General features: G+C 43.5%; 1 protein-coding gene across 3 annotated transcripts in view; it reads right to left on the bottom strand.

Annotated features, from left to right (window-relative positions):
* Window positions 1-22559, bottom strand: part of COL4A6 (collagen type IV alpha 6 chain) — a 172640-nt gene that overhangs the window by 90419 nt on the left and 59662 nt on the right. For all 3 annotated transcript variants that reach the window (XM_080990522.1, XM_080990521.1, XM_080990523.1), the window contains exon 4: window positions 20641-20724. In XM_080990522.1, the coding sequence (XP_080846648.1) occupies window positions 20641-20724 (84 nt within the window). The remainder of the gene's footprint in view (window positions 1-20640; window positions 20725-22559) is intronic.

Genomic DNA, 22559 nt, shown 5'->3' with positions numbered 1-22559 from the left:
TATAACGATGCTGCCTTGCAGACACCCTCTTCCTTCATGATTTACCCTTTCTTCCATTTTTTATACATGCCCTTATTACATCTCAGCTCATCTGTGATCTCCTTGTGCAACCACACTAGTTTCTTTAAATGCCTCCCACTGCAGTGACTCAGACAGAGGTCAGGTAAGTGCCACAGCCCCACCACCTCCTCTACTGCGAGAACAAGCCCTACTGAATGGGGGCATACAACAGTACTTTCACAAGTTGCCCACTCATTCAAAGAGGAACACCCTAGGAGATAGGGGGTGCATTCAGACATAGAGTTTATTGTGCAAGTTTTACTGGCTGCAATGCTAATGCTCCTGTTCTGGGTTCTAATGTTCCTTTTACACTGCATTACCTGTTGCATTGGGACGCGGGTGGCGCTGTGGGTTAAACCACAGAGCCTAGGGCTTGCTGATCAGAAGGTCGGCGGTTCGAATCCCCGCGACGGGGTGAGCTCCCGTTGCTCGATCCCTGCTCCTGCCAACCTAGCAGTTCAAAAGCACGTCAAAGTGCAAGTAGATAAATAGGTACCGCTCTGGCGGGAAGGTAAACGGCGTTTCCGTGCGCTGCTCTGGTTCGCTAGAAGCGGCTTAGTCATGCTGGCTACATGACCCGGAAGCTGTACGCCGGCTCCCTCAGCCAATAAGCGAGATGAGCGCCGCAACCCCAGAGTTGGTCATGACTAGACCTAATGGTCAGGGGTCCCTTTACCTTTACCTTTTACCTGCTGCATTATCTATGTTTTGACTGACACCACCATGTGGTACTAAATTTTACATGGCGGTAAAGACCATATGCCAGAATCCCACTCCAATTCTTGTTATGTTAAATTGCAATGCAAAACTCCTGCAATTTTCCAGGTGACCAGAGTCGCGAAAATATTTTTTTTTCTGGAAGCAAATAATACGAAAATTATTTCTCAACTTCTACTAGTTTTCCAAAAGTGACTGTTACGTCATGTGATAGATCACACAAAACATGGAAAATATCAGGTAAGGAAACACTGTGAAAATTGAATAAAGTGCTGTTTGAATGCAGCCTCAGTGTTTAAGACGATTGCTTAAATGTTGGGAATTTAGATGCAAACCTTCCCATAATGTTGCGCTGAAAGGACCCCAGGTGTCCTTCATCCTAAGAATGCATGAGTCTGTTGAGATTCAGAGTAAACAAGCTAGCTCTTTTATAAATATTTAACAGAATGCTGGCATCGTCAGCAGAACCAGGATTCTCCCCAATTAAGACCAATTCCTTGCATGACACACTGTTAAGACAACTTTTCACTGTTCAGCAAATATTTATGATGTACTTTGTTGATATCCTAATGTACAGAAACCAGCAGAGGTGGACTCATATGCCGGCTCAGACCATGGATACATGTTTTATTAGTACATGAGTCACTTGTTGAGAATCCTCTTTACAGGAGGTCCTTTTTGAACCAACACACACATGTGGCAGTTTATGGTAGTGGTGCCCAAACAGGATATGCATACTCCTGCTAAACACAGAAGCTTAGTGTGTTAGGGGAGGGGTAGTATCCCTGGTGGGGGACATGTTGTGGTCCTTCTGGCATAGTTTGTCCACCTTTGGTCTCCACCCTGCCCTCAGCTCTCACCTGTGGTTCCTAGAAGTTGCCAGCATGTGACAGTGGCCACACCCTGAGAACGGCTAAAACAGGTGAGGGTAGCTGATAGGCCTCAAACCATAGCTGTCAACTTTTCCCTTTTCTTGCGAGGGAATTTCCCTTAAAAAACGGGAAACGTTGACAGCTATGCCACAAACCCTCAGTAAGCTAGGACCTTCCTCTGCATGCGAAGATGGGCTCCGGTGGATTGAACAGACCACAGGACCAATAGTGGGTCCAAAAGTCAAGAAGGCAGTTTCTGTGCATGCTGTGTAGAGAGAAGTGAGGGGCAGATGGTGTTCATCCCCTTGGGAAGGCAGCCTACCTTGCGAGAGAAGGAGAGAGCTCTGATTCTAAACCTCTGCTACCTTGTGAGATATCTTCGGGGGAAGAAAAGGATAAGGAGTAATCCCTGAAGCTGTTTTTGCTGTAAACAGATGTGTTTTACTTTTTGCTGCTAAGGATGAATGCTTGACTGTGAGTAAAATATGTGTTTTAAACTTACTTTTCAGTCTGTATCCTATTTCTTTGATAAACAGGCAACAAAGGGGAAGATTGGCCTAACAGCTAATTCCTGTGCTTTCAATTAAACTGCTTAAGATGGGATTTAAACTCTGCTCAGCCCCATGCGTCTAAATGCAAGTGTTAAGCTGATCCTTTTGTCTGTTAACCCAAATACATGGGTCTGCAGAGGGATAAAATATAGTTAATTATATTTCCCCATCTACCTAATAAACCCATCAAGTACAACATCTGGAGACCCAAGAGTGAGGACTCACAGCTGTTTTAATGTATGGATTCAATCAGATCACAGCTCTCAAGTGAACAGCAAAACATTTAAATTCTTTTGTATTGCCACATTCTTTTAAAATATAAAAGCAGATTTATTTATTTTTTGTTCTCCACATCAGAGAAAAGTCTCCCTTAGTATAACCAGGACTGACATCAGCACCCAAGCTCCCCATGCCCTCCCTTGTCAAGGCCCACTGACATCAATGCCTTCTCTGTGCTGGGCAACTGCATTGAGGAACTGCCATTTTAAATTTCCCACAATGCCCCAGAGCAATAAGATTTCATCAACAGGTAAAGCTTCTCGTGGGCAGAGGGGCTGCAGACAACTTGATTTGTATAATGCTTAATATGTTAAAAATATATCTAAGTAGTAAACAAAAAACTGAAGCAACAACAGACAACTTAAATAAAATATTACAAAAATACACAGCTACATATAAAAATGTTACATTAATACAAAGTTACTAATATATATAAATCAATATCCATTCATTTTCCATTCATCACACCCTCCCTCTTGGCCTCTGGGTTCTTAACCAGGGTCCAAACAAACTCTCAGTCCACCCCAAAAATCTGACAATGAGAATAATTCCTATAAACAGCAGGCAGCACCCTGGTCTCTCCCTCGAGACTTGCTTTCTATGGGGAGGCTCAAAGCGGAAAGTCCTTCCTTGCCTGCAGTTGTGTCCCATTCAGCTGCATGTGCCACACCCAGTTCCAGGTACAGCAAGTTTGCTGAGTTTCCCAGGAGGTCCAGAGGACGGGGAAAGGGCTCTTTCTGCTCACAGCTCTTTCTTTACCCTCTGTCCTCTCCTCCAGCTTCTTGGCAACCCAAAAATAATCAACCCAAGTTGGCAAACCATCAAAAAGGAAAATGGTGGCTGCACCACTAATGTAACCCGCCTCAGGTCAGAGCACCATCACTTGTGGGTCATGCCCCACTGGCGGAAGAACAATGCTATCAGGCACAGATTACAGACGAGATTGCCATGTTCACAGGTGATGATCTGCATCCAGCTCAGAGATGACAGAAGAGGAGGCAGCACCTGAAGAGCCATCACCTCTGCTCCTGGACCATCCAAGCCAGAGCATGAGCCCTTAGCTAACTCCTCTGGTTTACAGAACACAGCTCATAGGTAACTCTCAGCATCCCTATGCTCTATGAGCCAGTGGGTGCAGAATAGAGCTATGGCCCTTCATGCAACATATAGCTCCTGTTAGGCTTGCCCCCCCTAAGTGGCTATCAGATTGGCCACTTTATCATGCCTTAAAATGCTCACTCTTGGGAGAGTTCTTGCCAATCCTGGCTCCAGGGAGCTCTCCTGGGTGGCCTAGGCAACTCACCATACTTGCCCCTGTTCAATCAAGGCCTAACAACTTAAATTGTGAGTGCCACAGACTCTTAACTGACTGCCCCCTCCTTTTCCTAAAACAGGACAGGGATGACCTCCAGAGCCAGCTCCCTATGTCTCAAGGCTCAGCTCTGAAATATGTGGATAATTATTTTTTTAAAAAACCTTGTGCCTTTAAGTATGCACAGAGTGTTTCATCAATGATCCTCCCACAATCTGGGCTTAAGGGAGTGCAGCTGAGGTTCTGGTCCAGAGATAAGCAAAATAGAATTGGCAGTTTTCTCTCTCTCTGCTGAAGAAAAAGTGCAGAGTCTGAGCCACACCTCTCCAGATTTCCAAGCGCACAAGTTTACATTCCCTAATATGAGCACCTATTTGTGTGGCCTTGCGGTTCAGCTTGGGGTGGGGGGCAATGGCAGTAATTCTGTCAGCTCTCACCCATCCAAATTTGCAATGCCTTTCATAGCCTGATCAGCTTAAATTCAGGAAAACCACACCAACCACAGCACTTGTTAAGTAATCCAGCCCTGATGAAAAGCAGCCTCTTGCTTGGATATTTTTCCTCTCTCCCGCAAACTCTATGGAAGGGAGAGAGGCTGGTGAAAAGTGGTTAAACAGCCGTTCTGGGGATTCTAAAGCCTTCACTTACACAAATCTACTGTTTATTTTATGCCCGTTCCCAGCCCAACTTCTTTTTTACAAATAAAATAAATATAAAAACTCTTTAAAAAAATTCTTGGCAGGATTGCAGCAGCAAAGAAGTGAAAATCCCAGGATGAATTATTTCTCATAAGTGACGGCAACAGGAACGGGGTAAAAGTAAATTATTTATATGGCAGAGTATTTTTAACATGGTCAAGCTGACCTGCACAGTGGAAAGGCAAGATCATCTGTACCAAATGAACCCAAAGATCCACTGTGGCTTAGCACATCCCACAACCATTTCTCAAGATGAAGCCACACGAGAACTGTGGTTCAAAATTCTCCATCAGCTTAGAAGCAGAACACATGTTTTGCATACAGAAGGTCTCAGGTTCAATCACTGGCTACTCCAGTTAAAAGGGCCGGGAAGCAGGTGATGGAAAGACCCTCCTCTGCCTAAGACCCTAGAGCACTACTGCCAGTCAATACTGGTTTAAACCATCTCTCAACAATTAAGTGCCCCTCAGAGACTGCTACCATCTTTGACAATTGGCTATGTCAGCTGCTGCTGTAGGAGTTATTGTCCAAAACATCTGAAGTACAACAGTATAGTGACAGCTGGGTTGTATCCAATGCTAGTTCTACTCAGAGCAGACCCACTGAAATTAATGGACTTAACTAACTTAGAACCATTAATTGCAATGAGGCTGAGTAGCTGGCGACAACCCCTTGTCTGGCCATCAAGTAAGAAAGTTTCCTACATTCTAAATCATTGGTTCTCCACCTTTCTGCTTCACAGGGTTGTTTGTGAGAATGAGCAAGAGAAGTAGAGTAAACCATTACCCTAGGTGCTAGATCCATCACAGCATATAGCTGGAAAGAACTATATACAGTGGTACCTTGGGTTAAGTACTTAATTTGTTCTGGAGGTCCGTTCTTAACCTGAAACTGTTCTTAACCTGAAGCACCACTTTAGCTAATGGGGCCTCCTGCTGCCGCCGCGCCACTGGAGCACGATTTCTGTTCTTCTCCTGAAACAAAGTTCTTAACCTAAAGCACTATTTCTGGGTTAGCGGAGTCTGTAATCTGAAGCGTATGTAACCTGAAGCGTATGTAACCCGAGGTACCACTGTAGTTGGAAAGGATATGCGGTGCATGGTATAACTACTGCATCCCTGACAGATGATGGAACAGTTGTTGAAACTATAATCAGTGGACCCATTAGGCAAACGGGACAACACTGCCCCACTAACTTCTGCCTGCCTTCTTATTTGCAACCAGTCCAGGGAGTGAGACAGCTCTTCAGCTTCCTCTTTCTTAATCTCAGTGTTGTCTTGTGGGACTTGCCAGGGAGTAGGATGGGGACTAAACTAGAGTTAGTTGGCTCTGCTTGTCACTGGCCCTGGCTCTACCTACTATTGGCCTCTTTGCCTTCCACCTCACCAGTCCCGAGGTGCAGCAGTCTCCACACTCTAGACCCAGGGAGATGATGCCTCTTCAATGTCATGAGAATACATGACAGGGCATGGCATTCTAGAGGTCCTCCACTGAAAATCTTAATGTATGGGTAGATACAATATGGAGATAGGTGCTCCTTCAGGCTCCCCGGTACTATGTGTGCACATGGGATGGGGGACCTGTACTCATATGTTGTCATACTCTAATTCCCATCAGCCCCAGTCAGTATGGACAAAGGTCAGGGATAATAGGAATTATAACCCAACAATAGTGTTTGTAGAGCCACAGGTTCCTCAGCCCTGGTCCACACAAAATAATCACAGTCTCAGCATCTTGGGACCAGTTTATTGGAAGGATCACCACCTACAACATATATCTACTGGATCCCAAGGTAATCATCAGTGGCCCGTCTCCAGGTACCTGCCACCAACCCAGGTGTGACAGGCAGCTATTTGTGAAAGGACCTTCTTAGATCACAACCTGGCTATGGAATACCTCCCCAGAGAGGCTAGCCTGGCAACTTCTTTGCACTCTTATTGGCACCAAGCAAATAACTTTTATCTTCTGAGGATTTTAAATCCTGAACTTGTAAATCCATTGATGTTTTATGTATGCTGTTTTGCTGTACAGTCATACCTCGGGTTGAATATGCTTCATGTTGAGCGCATTTGAGTTGCGCTTCGCGGCAACCCGGAAGTAAGGGAGCGCATTACTTCCGGGTTTCGCCACTCGCGCATGTGCAGACACTCAAAAATGATGTCACACGCATGGGCAGAAGCGGCGAAAAGCGACACACGTGTGTGCAGACGTGCCGTCGCTAGTTACATTTGCTTCTGGATGCAAACGGGGCTCCAGAACGGATCCCGTTCACATCCCGAGGTACCACTGTATAGTTATCCAGAATGCTTCACAGAATGCTTCAGAGTCTTTCTCAGCCCTACCTGGAAATGCTGAGGACTGAACCTGGGACCTTCTGCAAGCAAAGCAGATGCTCTAGCCACTAAGATACAGCCTTTCACTCCTAAGATGCTCTCCCAATGAACTATGACCCTTATCTTTATCTAATGCTGATTTTTTTTATATTTTGGATTTTATTTCTGTTCTGTGGAAGGCACGTTTGGCAAATCCTCACCATGATCAACTCCCACCCAGAAACCTATGTCCCCACTGTGGAAGGATCTGTGGATCCAGAATTGCCCTCCACAGTCACTTAGGGACACACTGTTAAGACCATATTCATGGAAGACAATCTTACTTGGCTACGAGTCATCACCAAAGAAGAAGACTATTGTATCAAAATGTTTTACAAACAACAAAACTTCAAAATACAATAATAATCACAGAATAATAATAAAAAATAACAGTCTTATTGAATGATACAGAGATGCCGTTAATGATAATAGATAACTGGGAGACATCCAGAACATGATCAGAGACATGAAGACCCAGGAACTGTGTAAGATCATAACAACTAAGGACAAAAAATTAATTTGGATAGTTAAGGTTATGCCAGTAATTACATCTGTTGTAGCTTGAATAAAGTCGTGTCAGATATGGTGATAACAGATGCATGAAAAATAATTAGATGTTCAAGACAGCGTTGCCTTGAGAGCAGATGTTACCAGCTACAGAATGTAAGCAGACAACTATTTAAAAACAAAACTCAAGAGTTAGTTTTAAAGCACACAGTATTATAACATCTGACCATATAATCTCAGCCACATTGATGTATTTCTTGACATGTCCAAAAGCACTTGTAGTCATCTCATCTTGAGCTATCTCATTAGCCATCTTTCTTTGAAGATGGTTTTAAATAATTACATGGAATTTGGAGAACCAATAAACCTTTTTGGGGGGGGAAAAGTCAAGCTGATTTAAATGGAAAGTTTGTGCCACATGATATATTTATCTGGATGAAAATCAGGGGTATTAAAGATGTTACTGTTTGGTTCTAAGCTGGCTTTCTAAGAATATCATTGCCTCTCCTGAAAAACCTTTGCAACTAGATATGCCACCAGAAGGACACATTCAGAACACTTTTTTAAAATTCAGTTTTGCTGTTCAAATAACTTAGTGAGGCACTCAAGAGCATCTGCAGGAAACCCAGACTCTTCACCCCAACAGCTTGTGATAAGCATCTTTAGCATCAAGATTCTGATTCTTTTCCTTCTGAAAATGATTGTCTGATTTGCCACTCACAAAATTCCATTTTAAAAAATAAATAAATGTATGCAGGTGGGGTGGGTGGGAACGCAAAATTAAAATGAACATCAAAACACCAGCTGGAAAGTCCACCTACACAACTTTAGACAAAAAACATAACTTAAATGTACCAAAGAGTTTTAGGAACCGTAACTTAATTTTTTATTTGTATCTAAAATAATAAAAGTGACATTATAAAGTCAAGCAAGGTCATATATTGTTTAACACAGATATGCTTTTCAGAGCTGTGATCAATTACATGGCAATTAATAAAGATGAACAATCTGGGTGAAACTGTAGCACTAGCACAATAAACAGTGGCAGCTGCAGGAGTGTCTCTTCCTTACAAAGTGGGAAGGATTATATCACATTTGGTTTGCTACTCTTTAAACCAGGTGCCACAAGACAAGACACTTATTTTTCTTGCAGGAGACTAACATGGCTATCCTTTTGGAATTTGTATTATTCTAAGTTTGGTTCAGGCTGAATGTTTGACAAAACAAGCTCTGTTCAGTGGGGTTGAGACGTGCATGGAAAATGTGGAAATAGGTATCATTACAAAAACCATGAAAATACCTTAGTCCTCTCATTTCATCTATTTCAAACATGCATGTCATGCTTGATACTTAACAACATCACACTGGAGGAAACAGTCCAGGGCAACTTGGACTACCAAAGTCACTGACTCGAGTTGGAGTAGCTAACTTAGCCAAAAAACTCATCATAACTTAACCAAAGCAAGAAGTTACAAATGGACACCAAGATTCCCCCATGTCCCCCTGCTTGATAGACTACCTGGAGCAGGCACCCCCAAACTCGGCCCTCCAGATGTTTTGGGACTACAACTCCCATCATACCTAGCTAACAGGACCAGTGGTCAGGGATGATGGGAAATTTACTCCCAAAACATCTGGAGGGCTGAGTTTGAGGATGCCTGACCTGGAGGGTAGAAGAAAACTTTAAGCATCCATCTCGCCAATGCCAAAGGTCCAGGTTGTTTCCTCAGAGGTGAAGAAGAAGAAGAAGAAGAAGAAGAAGGTGTTCCAGTAGAACAAGGGTGGGGAACACGTGGTTCTTCAGGTACTATAGGACTTCACTTCCCATCCAGCCTTGCCAGCATGGCCAGGGATAATGGATGTTGTATTCAGCAAAATCCGGAGAGTTCCAGGTTCCCCATCCTTGCAGTGGAAGGAACAAGAAGGGACTGACATAGCTGTTTGGGAACCATCATGTGTATAAGTCATGATGGACCAATGGCCAGGCCAAGCCTTTTCATAGAAGGCTGGGGGGAAACAAGTCTTCACATTGATCAAAGTTGGCTCTAGGTAGAATCTACCTCTTGCCAGCCAGAAGTTAAAAAGAATAATCATTAGGTCCAAAATGGAAGTGGCAACTTTCAGATCATGCCAAAGAAATGCTGCCAAGTTTGGACAATGTTCTTAGAGGCATACAGCTTCTCTTTGTTGACTTGTCCTTCTAACCTATTGATTCCTTAATTTAAACAAATTGAAGGCATGTAATAGCATACAGGTTGTAACTCGTTAAATACACTGTTCTGCAATACGTTACTTGTGATTTTTCCTCTGGCATTTCCTTTCAGTGTTATGCAACATTAGCACACATTTACAAAACACACTTTGGAACGCATCTTAAAGACCTTTCCTGGCATTATTAGCATTATGAAAGCCATTGTTGTATCAGGATACGTTCCAGTCTGCTTCAAATCCACAATTTCTCTCTCTCTCTCTCTCCTCTTTGAAGAACGCTTTTGCCTTGCATCACAGATACAAACATTATTTATTTTCTAGGAAGATCCTTAGACAGACATCCTATTTGCTCCAAGCCAACTGGCACCACAATGAACTTGTTGGATTAACCATTTGACTATGAACTTAGCTTGGCTGCAGGCTTTTATGGCGGGTGAACTTCCTCACAGGCTAATTAAGTTTGCAGTTTCTGGCACTGAGGCTTGTTGGCGAAGCGTTTATTTCCTGGCTTTCAGCTTGACTTCTGCCCTTGTGGCTGTCTAAATGGATGGCTCTACACCCTTATTGCTTTTGATACTCTCTTCTGAGGACCTAACTTCAGAAGAAGGGCCTAACCCTACATTCGTATATACTTCTGCCTAGATTCTCCAGTGAAATTTATTTATGTCATAAAATTTATACATTGCTTGTTTGTAAAAAAACAACAACCTACAACACCCTTCACAGAGGTTTATAGAAGAATAAAACAAGAAAATTATCAGTATAAGCAGCTATCTAAAACCTTACAAAAAGAAAAAGATCAGAGATAACCTAAAAACCAATTAAAACACACACCAGCATTCTACAAATCTGTGTCGGCTTGTCTAAACAAAAATGTTTTTAGTAGGCACCAGAACAAGTACACTGAAGAAGCCTGTCAAATGTCAATCGGCAGGGAATTCCAAAGTGTAGGTACTGCCATACTAAAAGATTGGTTTCTTACAAATGCAGAACAGATATTATGTGGTACCTGCAGCAGTGATAGTTCTGCAGACTGAAGTGTTCAAGTGGGCATATATGGGGTAAGTTTATCTCAGGGAAGCTGGCCCCAAGTTGTTAAGCACTTTATGTATTTAATGTATTTCCTTCCTTTTGCATCTTCCATTTACTCATTGATAGCACAGTGGGCTAGGAAGATATCAGCAAGGTTTCCAATAATGTTTCCAATGTTTCCAATAAACCCTTCACAGGCCCACAATTAGCTGTCTATTTCATTCAGCATTCCATTTCCTATTAACACAGATATCCGAGCAAGAAATAAAATCACAGACTTAAGTAAAATCTTTTTAAAAAAAACTTTCGAGGGAAAATAAAAGTACCATAATGTCCTGTAAAGATAATCACTCAAAGTTATACAGTGGTACATCGGGTTAAGTACTTAATTCATTCCGGAGGTCTGTTCTTAACCTGAAACTGTTCTTAATCTGAAGCACCACTTTAACTAATGGGGCCTCCTGCTGCTGCCGCGCCGCCAGAGCACAATTTCTGTTCTCATCCTGAAGGAAAGTTCTTAACCTGAGGTACTATTTCTGGGTTAGCTGAATCTGTAACCTGAAGCGTATGTAACCTGAAGCATATGTAACCTGAAGCGTATGTAACCCTGGGTACAGTGGTGCCTCGCAAGACGAAATTAATCCATTCCGCGAGTCTCTTCGTCTTGCGGTTTTTTCATCTTGCGAAGCACGGCTATTAGCGGCTTAGCGGTTTAGCGGCTATTAGCGGCTTAGCGGCTATTAATGGCTTAGCGGCTTTAAGAAAAAGGAAACAAACTCGCAAGAACTCGCAAGATGTTTCGTCTTGTGAAGCAAGCCCATAGGGAAATTCGTCTTGCGGAACGACTCAAAAACGGAAAACTCTTTTGTCTAGCGAGTTTTTCGTCTTGCGAGGCATTCGTCTTGCGGGGCACCACTGTACCACTGTATAGTAGACCCACTGAAATCAATCGGCATGACTCTTGAGTAGAACTTCGCTAAATACCAACCCTGCAGTCCAGAATTTTATAAGCCATCCCAAATTTGACTGAAGGCAGGCTATCAATCCCAACAACTAATGATTTAATTGTTAATTGAATTAATCCACCAAATTGTTTTGTTTTATTTTATTTTATTTTATTTTAAATTCAATGACTCAATTAAACTGCCAGGTCAGGTGTGGCACAGGAATAGAATGGGAAGGGATTCCACAGCCTCAGTTTAGTTTTGTTCAAACATTCAAAGTTCAACTAAATGCACAGACCTGGTTCGATTCTTACACCCTGACACATGTCCTCCAAGTGCCCCAATTTTCCAGGGACAGCCCCAGAATTACAAAAGTCACCCTGGCTTCTGATTTGATATTGGAATGTCCCTATTTACCCTGCCAGTGCTGCTACTGCCAAGCTCAAGGAGGAGGATGAGCCAGTGCTTGTCCTGAATTATGGTGGCAGCCGCAGCAGCTGTGAAGGATCAGCCCGTTGCCTCTCCATGGCTGCCACTGCTGGCCTCCTCCCTTGGGCAGCTCGTAGTGGCTGCTAGATGAGGAGGAGAGCAAGGAGTCTTGTATTATTATTATTATTATTATTATTATTATTATTAACTGCTTTGTGTATCTATGTCTTGTCTTGCCCCTTTCTAAAATTTATTTATTGGTGTGTGCTTTTCTTTTTGTAAATCTACCAAAGAATAAAACAAAGTAAAATTGAGATTAAGGGGTTATCTCAGGACGCTGGAGGCCGTGTGTGCTTTGTTCTGTTGGTGAAGTGGAAGTGGAAAGGCTCTGTGGGGGTGAGGGTCAAAAATGGGTGGAGGAGTGAAAAATGTCCCATTTTCATCTGAGAAATGTTGGCAGGTATGCTAACACATCCAGTGTACACATAATTTTCAGACTACGATGGCTCGTGTTATCTTTGAAAAGTTACTTATATGGGAAGGGAGGTATGGGTAGCTCAGTGGCAGAACTTTGCGAACAGAAGATCCCAGCATCTCAAGGGATCCACTGTGGATCCCTTGTGGAACCCTGGAGATCCACTGTGATTCAGTAAAGAACAGTCTTTCTCAGCCTTGGGTCCACAAATGTTCTTGAACTACAGTTCCCATCATCCCTGACCATTGGCCATGCTGGCTAGGTAAGATGGGAGCTGTAGTCCAACAACATCTGGGGATACAAGGTTGAGAAAGGCTGATATAGACAGTACTGAGATTGATGGCCCAATTGGTCTGCCTTAGTAAGATCTATTAATTTTTTGCATTTATATCCTGCCATTTTTCTCTAGGGAGCTCAAGGGGGCACACACAGCTCTCCTCACTCTAATTTAATCCCCGCTACCAGCCTGAGAGGAAGGTTACACTGAGAGGCAGTGGCAAGGCCACCCAATGAGCTTCATGGTCAAGTGGGCATTTGAACCCTGGTCTCCCAGGCTCCGCCCCCTATGTTCCTATGCGATTGACCAACATCCTACGCATCCACTATTGGATTTAGCATTTAGTTTTTGAAAGAAACTGCTTAGGGGACTGAACAGCAGGGCAGTACAAATGCCAAGTGCATGTTGAGTAAAGTGTTCTATAACATCCTTTCCCCTCCAGCACAAGGCAATGCACATCTAATGCATTCCAATGCTTTGGTGTCCCTTCCTTCTAGTGAGCTCATCTACGAGCAAGCAAAAAAAGAAAAGAAAAGAAAAAGAAAAAGTAGTGCATGGTTCCTTAGCAAGACCACCACTCACAAGAAACAACAGGGTTTGCAGAGCAACAGATGTATTGCCAAATGTTCCAGAAGCAATTTGCAAGACGCCCTGGAATTGCTCCAAAGATCACAGTTTGCAAACCAGGCTTTGAGGCCATTTCAAAAGCAAGCACTTGAGATGTCCTCATTTAAGATGGGAAAGGTTTTAAAATTGGTTTCAGTACAGATAAGCCATGTGTATGCAGCTGTAGGAACAGCACGGCCCCTTCTGCTAAAGTTATGGATTTTCATCTGGTTTCCCCCAACACCCGCAAGGTTTCGGAGTTTTTGCAGGGATGGGAACAGTTGCGTTTTATGTATAGTACTACAGAAAAAGGAGTGCAACGTGCTATGCTGGCTGCAAAGCACCAGAATGTGTTGTGAGCTGAACTCTAAGCACCAATGGAATGGGAGCCAGGACTCAAACCAGGGATAAGAGCTGGCAGATCAAAAACTAGAGCTAGGAAAGATTATTGTTGCCTGAACAGGTAGCCCTGATAGCCCTTCCTATTGAGAAGACCCAGTTGCCAGCCTAGGAGGGCAGAATCATTACAGACAAGGGAGATGCTGTGTGACCTGTAGCTTTGGTAAGTTTACTGCACAGGTGCTTGGATGGGGGTGGGGGTGGGCACAGAGCCATTTCTAGCCTGGCAGCTCCCATTTTTAGCCTGCCAGATGCAACTATGGCACAGTTGGCTCCCATTTGAGGAATGTCTACATGGGAGTAGGCAGCCCTGTATCTGACTGTGGAGAACAGTGCAGCTGTCTCCAGAGGCAGCCCAAGGGCTCTCACTGTTTCATTACAGGCACTGACAGCCAGGAAGATCAACAAATGGCCTGTTTCAAGAGTCATCCTGACCAAACACCCAGATGTTTGAGAGCAAGATATGACCAGCAGCGCTTGCTCCTCGAGATGTCTTGGCAAACATGCTCTCCAGGCTTGCAGAACTCTCACCACAACCTACACGTACACGGATCCTGTCTTGATTGCACAACTGCAATGGGGTAGGGTAGCAGCTGCAATGTACAATTTTTATTTCACCACTATAGGCACGCACACATATCCAGCTAATGGCTGGGACTCCTTGTACTGAGTGGGAGAGGGAGGAAATGTACACTAATTGCTTAATGCCCCATTTGGCAGCAGTGAGCGTTTTTGGAAATTAGAAAAAAAAAGGTCTTGGTGGTTGTTAATAAAAACAACATTGGCATAGCAAGTTTGTTTGACTTACTATTACCTCATTTTCACCTGAAATTTTGCCAAATACATGTTGAATAACAGCTAACAGATGGTCAGGACTTCTTTACTTTGAAGATAATTGTAACCCCCAAGTAAAACAACAGTATTACTCTCTCCCCCCCACCCCACTTTTATGTTTACCCATTGGGAGAAAAAGATATCATGATTCTTTTATTGGCTAGACTTAAATCTCTCTGACAAACACTAACATTTGCTAAGGATTAGAAGATGTGCATTATCAGAAAAGGTTATCTTATTGGGTTCTTTTCTTTTTTTTACAATGCAATTTCCTAAAAGATTTTTTTTTTTAATGCAGCAACATTGACTGTGTTCAGACAATCATATATTGACTCAGTAACCTGAGACCTGAATAAGCCTTTTGCCCACAGATGCAGACCCTTTGCATGAGCAACAAAGAAACAAATTGAGATGTCTTCAGTTAACAATAGTTTCCTGGTTCATCCAAGAAACTGTGGTTACCAGCTTTGGAACAAGCCAGGATATTAAACCATTGTTTGAATTTGGTTTAATATCCCGGCTTTTTTCTAAAGCTGGTAACCAAAGCTTTGTGGCTTGATTAAAAATGAGAAACTGAGTAACTAGAGGCTTCCTGACCTAACTGCATCTCCCATGAAGGCAAGAGCAATGGGGTTCCATGCATAGAAGATGGGACCTACTTTTGAGAGTCCCAATACCTATTCTTGAAAAGCAACCGAAGGAAGGTAGAGGACAAATGAATTAGGGGAAAATGAAGTTCAAAACCAGAAAAGCAGTTAAGGGAACAGGCAGGAAAACAGTTTTGGGGGGATTCTGGGGTGAAGGAAAGGGGGGCAATGAAGCAAACAGATTAGGCTTCGAGAAGCAGCTGCACAGCTGCACAACAGTCAGTTTGTAAGCTGACAGGTGGCTTTATTTGGTGACTCAGATAGCTGGACCCAGGCACCTTACTCCACTGAGATGGGTCTTAGAGGATTGGCCCCATGTTTGCTGCACTGCAGTGCCCTCATGCAATATTGTGGGTATTACGCCTCAGCAGAGCAGCTGGTGCAGGTGAGCAGAGGAATAAATGGGCCTAGCTGGCTGCATCAGAGGTTCTAAGCCAGGGGTGGGGAACCTCCAGCCCGCACCTGACACAGGTTTCAGTTTGGCCAAGAGGACATTTTCCCCACACCTGATGTCCCCACACCTGATGTCATGTGTAAGAGTGCAGCTGCAAAGGAACAACTGGCAGTCTGGGAATTCTCCAGCACAACCAAGAGGATGCATTGCCAATGCTGATTGGTACTTAAAGTGTACCTTCAAAGGGGTTCACTTTCAGCAGTCCCCTTGTAAGTTTATCGCTGTCACATGACATTACAATGATGGCAGATGACTGGCAGATGGGTGGTAAAAATGACCTGGAAGGCGTGGGGGAGGTTGGGGTCTGGCCTATTTATCAGATCAAGTTCTGAACCCCTGTTCTAGGCTTTGGGAGAAGCTCCTGGTATGCATTTGGATCTCCTTCAAATGCCTGCTAAATGCCAGCCAGTTACAGAGAGCATGCTGCTCCTCTGTTAAAACAACCTCACTGGCTACTGGTCTGTTTGGGGGCACAATTCCAAGTTATGGTTATGACCTATAAAGACCTCTATGGCTTGGCCCCAGGCCTGAAAAATTACATCTCCCTCCTAGGTGCTAAGGGTTAACACCTTCTTTCAGTCCTATCAATATCAGTGACGCAGTTCAGTAGTAACTGCTGGGGCTGCTCCCATATCATGGAATTCGCTCCCAAAAACAGGTAAATTGGCTCCCTCTTTGTTATCCCTCTGCCAGCAGGCTAACTCCTTTCTATTTCAACAGAAATAGAAGCTTTGGAAGCTAAGGTGCAGATGATGTTGATTACTGGGCAAACTGAATTTTAATTGCTGGTTCTAAATGTGTTATGATGTATTTTAATAATTGTTTTTAACTAGTCCCCCCCCCATTACTTTGTATTATATAACAATGTTTTCGAACGTAGAATCCCAGCTGGGAAAAAGGTGGGATATAAAATAATAATAATAATAATAATATTAATAATACAGCTGCAAATAACTAAATTAAAACATTTCCTTAGATTTGAAATATGAAGTGTTCCATATGTGCATATTATGTAGCAAAGAACAACACAACATGCCATGGAACATCCAGTTTTAGGAATATCATTAAAATTCCGAAAAGCTAATAATCGGATACAACAAAGATCAAAAGCTACAGATGTAATAGAAAAAGATGTGAAGTTAAAATGGTTATACGCAGGACATGTGGCAAGAAATGACTCGAGCTGATAGAATAAAGCAATGTTCGCGTGGAGACCCTACAATTTCAAAAGACAGAGGGCATGACCACCAATGTGGTGGGTGGATGATCTACAACTAATGTGGATATGGAAAAGAAACAGAGCGTGCTAGAGAGAACTTGAACAAGGCATCTATCCAAAGAAGGACATGAAATGCTGAAGAAGAAAAAAACAAATGTACCAACAAAGGGGTGTGAAGCAAGTGTGCATGCTGACAGTAGGGCTAGGGCCAGGCTGTGGGGGCCCACCCCACCTAATGCATTTTTTCAATATTGGGGTAAGGTCACCTGATACCCCCCATCCTTATGGCTGATTAAAAAAGATCATTCAGAAGCCACACAGGCTCTCTGCCCCTGGCAGAAGAGGACATAACCCACCTCATTACAAATTGTTCAGTTCCTGAGAAAATGTTGCATTGCCAAAGACAGAGAAAAAATTAAAGCGAAGTTCACATGACCTGTACTTTTTTGGGCTGGGATAGGATGTAAGAGGACCATATAGAACATTTCCAGTGATGTTTAGAGAAGTTATCTTCCCAGATAAGAGAGCAGGCCTCGGGAGATTGGGTATGGGAGAAGGAAGGGCAGGGGGAGGTGAGGGGCTGCTCCAAGCTGTGCAAGCATTGAAAAATACATGACAGAACACAGAGCACCATGCAGGATGCATCACCAGCTGTGTGGGTGAGCCTGTGCAAAGCCCCTTCCGTTCCTTAATGGCCCAAAAAGAGCAGAGTCAGGGGGGAACCTTCCCACTCCCTCCTCCGCAAGGCTTGTCTGGTAATACGCTCACCAACTGCTTGAAGAAGTGGGGGTGAAAACAGCAACAGCAACAGCTCAGGGGCTAAGCTTGCCTAAGGCTACAGGTCAAAGAGGGAATGGCAACCAGGTGGAAAATCTGCAACATTCCTTTTGCAGCTTCTGCTGATTGTTTCTTTCAGAGCACAGCTTTAATTAAGCTATCTGGTTCTCATCCACAAGCACCTTTCACACACAGGGAGAGTTTCTGGAATTTCCCACTGCACCAAATGCAAACTCTACCATCGGCTACAACAGGGGCAGGAAACCTGTGGAACTCCAGATGTTGTTGGACCCCCCACTCCCATCAGTCCTGACCATTGCTGGTTTGGGGGTGATGGGAGCTCGCATACATCAACATCTGGAGGCCCCCAGGTGCCCACTCTTGGCTCAGTGAGAAGAACCAAGTGGTCCTATGGGCTTATTCCCAATTTTTTACCATGCTGGTTAATTCTTTGGACAATTCCACCCACACAAATGCAGAGCATTAGCAATGGTGAAAGAGTGGGATTTCAACCTACACTTCTGGGTGGAGGTTCTAATCTGCATTAATGGCAGTGTTATCATTATCATTATTATTTATTAAATTTTTATACTGCCCTTCATCCAGTGCTAGTTCTACTTACAGTAGACCCAATGAAGTTAATGGACATGACAAACTTGGGTCCATTGACTTCAGTGGGTCTGCTCTTAGTTGGATGCTCTGCACTTGCGAGGAATTGATCCTTCAGTGTGGCAGCACCTACACTTTCCCTGCCCATTGATGTTAGGCCTTTACTATATTATTTCTGAAGCCTGCAAAAAACTTTTCCATTATGCAACTCTCATGTTAACATGTCGCTTTATTACATAAACTCATATATGGCTTTAATATTTGGTCTTATTGGTCTTATTAATGAATATTTTATACCGTTTTTCTAAAACCACGTAGAGGTTTTTGTCAATTAAAAATATTTTTTGTCAAATTAAAATAAAACAATCATACAGCGTAGTTAATCTAAACTAGAAGAAAAGTTTCTGAACTTTTCCTTGGGGCCACACTGGAGAAGGCAGGCAGGAGGGCATTGAAGTATGAGGCTCACTGCATCTTTGCTGTTATGCTAAACTGTGGTTTCAGCGATACCTGAACTGGGTTAATTGCATGCTTCCATGCTGCTATAAAAGTCCCCTCCAATTCTTGTTTAGGGGGGCTGGAATTTCTAGGGAAGGGTGTTGCTCCCCACCATGTCACCCCCAAAATTTTAAAGCAACGACTAGACCTAATAGTTTAGAACCCACAAGAAATAAAAGTAAAAGTTCATCCAAGTTCCCAGGTCAGTTGTGAAAACAAATCAAAATCTTTGTGACATCTTCACAAAGGATAAAACCAAGAGTTTGAACTGCAAGGTCAACAGCGATGCGTCCAGTTCAAACAATCCAGCTGAACCCAAGCAATGGAAAGAGACAGGATGATGACACCCAGTACATCCGTCAATGATTACATCATTCGTCAGAAGTTTTGTTCAAGGAGATGGACGTGATTTGGACCAAAGCAGAAAGGGTCTATTACAGCCTGCCCCAACCAGCTATTTTGGATTGCAACACCCATCAGCACCAGCCAGCACAGCTGCACGATGCTGGAGCTGATGGGATCATGGCCATGCTGGCTGCAGCTGATGGGAGTTGCAGTCCAAAACATCTGGAAGGGACCAGATTCTGGAAGACTAGAAAGTAGCATGGTGCAAACACCAGGTGTGCATGTTAAACTAGAACATGTGAGATCCACACACTGGGTACAAGCAGGGAACCACTACTCTTGTCGACAAAGAAGGGTTTAGCTTTCTGTATGCAAGGAATCTTTGGCCATGAGGCAGCATTTAAAATACCCAACCTTCCAACTTTCAGTCCAAAGTGGATGAAAAAAGAGAAAAGAAAAAAAAAGAGTCCTACTAGCCACTAAACTCCATATATAAACTAGGCCTGAACGAGATTTCCAGGAACATGTAGAAAGAGGCCCACACTACTTTAAACAGCCATGGCTTCCCCAAAAGAATCCTGGGAACTGTGGTTTGTTGAAGTTTAATGAAAGTTATTAAAGGGGCCCCTGACCATTAGGTCCAGTTGTGACTGACTCTAGGGTTGCGGCGCTCATCTCACTTTATTGGCCGAGGGAGCCGACATACAGCCACGTACATGTGGCCAGCATGACTAAGCCGCTTCTGGCGAACCAGAGCAGCTCACGGAAACACCGTTTACCTTCCCGCTGGAGCGGTACCTATTGATCTACTTGCACTTTGACCTGCTTTCAAACTGCTAGGTTGGCAGGAGCTGGGATCAAGCAACGGGAGGTCACCCCGTTGCAGGGATTCGAACCGCCGACCTTCTGATCGGCAAGTCCTAGGCTCTGTGCCACCCGCCCCTCACACAACTAGAGTTCGCAGTTTCCAGGTAAGAGGGCTTGACTGTTAAGCCACTCCGTCTGGGTGCTGAGGTTCTCCTAACAACTCTCAGCACGCCTTAACAAGCTGCAATTTCCATGATTATATTGGGGGAAGTTATGACTGTCTGAAAGCGGTTTGAAACTGTTTTAAATATGTATCAAGTGGATGGGGCCAGAGGGAGAAATAAGATGAGCACTGGGCCCTTCAAAGGTGACATCGAAGCTCACAGAGCCAGGGACTTTGAAATAATACGTTTCTTTTGATGTCTATACACAGGAATCTACTGTATTTTGTTTTCCAGTTAACTTGCTGGCTCTGCTGCAGCTTTGGTGCAGAGATTGTAAGGTTTAAGTCTTCTATGTGAGATTTCAAAGTTTTGGCTGAGCCTGGTGTTCTCCTGCAGCTGTTCTTCCTCACTCTCCTCGCATTATGAATCCACTAGACAGGGTCTTAAGCATATTAGCTCTGTTTTCTTTGAGAGAAAAGACAGCTGTGATAAGAAACCTGGGCACTGTTTCCCTTCACCAAAAAAAGAAGAAAGAGTCAACTTACCCGACCACCTTTCTCTGGAAAGCACTGGCAGCCTGCACTGCAGTCTCGACCCCCGCAAGGTCCATTATAAAATTTCTTCCCGCCCTGTATGGAAAAGGACAAAAAATAATAATTAGCTAACATTTTCCCTTCCAAATTTTTCCTCAGTTATACAGCACCTAAGAAATGGTTTATTTCATTTCCATTCTGACATGTTTGCAATGTGCTTGAAAAATTCACTGGATCGCAAATATATCAGTTTGTACCTTTAAAAAAAACACTAGATCATACCCTGAGAAACAGAAAGATATGAAGGTTCCTGACTTTAAAGAGTCAAAAAGATTTTTTATACCGCATACAAATTCCTCCCCCCAAATTATAAGTAAATCACAGAACACTTATTGCAGCAATGTACAACTATAGCCCTAAAATCCTGCTGACATAAATAAAACCACTCACAGCAGGACACAGTGCCCTAAACACTAAAGCCCAAAGTTGAAGAATTTCAATACAAGCAACCCCCCATCGCTGGAGTGCATGTAAGCCTGCCCTGTCCCCATTTTCTGTTGCCGAACATGGCGCATGCATGCATGGTCGGGCATGCATCATACGCACACAAATTGAGAGTCACCTGCATACACTTTACAGTCAGTCATTGTGATAATCATGATTTCATGCTAAGCCACACTATGCTTTCTACCAGGGATAACCATTGTGAGGACCACCAGGTGTTGAACTATGACTCCCATCAGCCCCCGTCAGCATGACCAATAGTCATGGACAATAGGAGTTGTAGTTCCACAACATTTGGAAGAGACCACTTTGGCTACCATACCTTAAATCATTCCCACTTTTTATTTTTAAAGAGCAATTAATGTTGCCATTTTTATCTTAAGGAAAAACAGCTACATTGGATCTCAATCTTGACTGGAGCATACACTGGATTTCCAGTGAAAATCCGCAACACCTATTTGTCCCCAAAGTTGTTGTTTGTACCTTTGGGGCCAACACAGGGGCCAGAGGGTAAGCATGTGGAGCATGGGTAGGAAAACTAAGGTCCAGGGGCCAGATCCGGCCCAATCGCCTTCTAAATCCGGCCTGTGGATGGTCCGGGAATCAGTGTGTTTTTACATGAGTAGAATGTGTCCTTTTATTTAAAATGCGTCTCTGGGTTATTTGTGGGGCATAGGAATTTGTTTTCAAAATATAGTCCGGCCCCCCACAAGGTCTGAGGGACAGTGGACTGGCCCCCTGCTGAAAAAGTTTGCTGACCCCTGGTGTGGAGGATTGCCCTGTAAATTGAAACTAGTATACTGTACTGAAATCTTAACATTTGATGTTAAAGGTTGGGAACACTTGAATTGGTTTTATTATGAGTGCTATGCATGGATATTTGGCAGCGCACTTGTACACCAGTTCGTTAAAAAAAGGGGAGGGGGAGAATCCCCTGTGATCATATTGTTTGAATGCATTTTTGTGCAACATTTATTCTGGCTTTTACATACATCAACTGTTGGTTTGGGAAACATTTCTTCTTTTTGGAAGCTCCAAGCTTTGTTAGCAGGTCTGTCATTGGGCAGAGTGAGACAGATTCAGGTGGTAGATGCTAATGGGCAGGTGCTAAGGGGCATAAAGCAGACAGAGCTGTGTGTGATATGCAATCTGCATTGTACCCCCATGCAAAGCTGGTATCATGGAGGAAAGCTTCAAGTGACAATACAGTTGGCTTTTGGTACACAGAACGGAGGAGTTACAATCTTGTCCTTGGCCTCACGCAGGAAAATGGCTTGAGCAGGGAAAGAAATCAAAGCAGTTTTCTTTGGAAATGTGTTTATTTGCCCAAGCTGTTCCCTGAATGACAAAATCTGATTTTAGCCACAGAGTGTTTTGTAGGCTGTTTATTTTCTATTTGATAGCATGATGTCACTTATACCCTTTTA

This window comes from Podarcis pityusensis (genome assembly GCF_964106645.2).
Source record: "Podarcis pityusensis genome assembly, chromosome: Z".
NCBI lineage: Eukaryota > Metazoa > Chordata > Lepidosauria > Squamata > Lacertidae > Podarcis > Podarcis pityusensis.
This window is presented reverse-complemented; position numbering and strand designations above follow the sequence as displayed.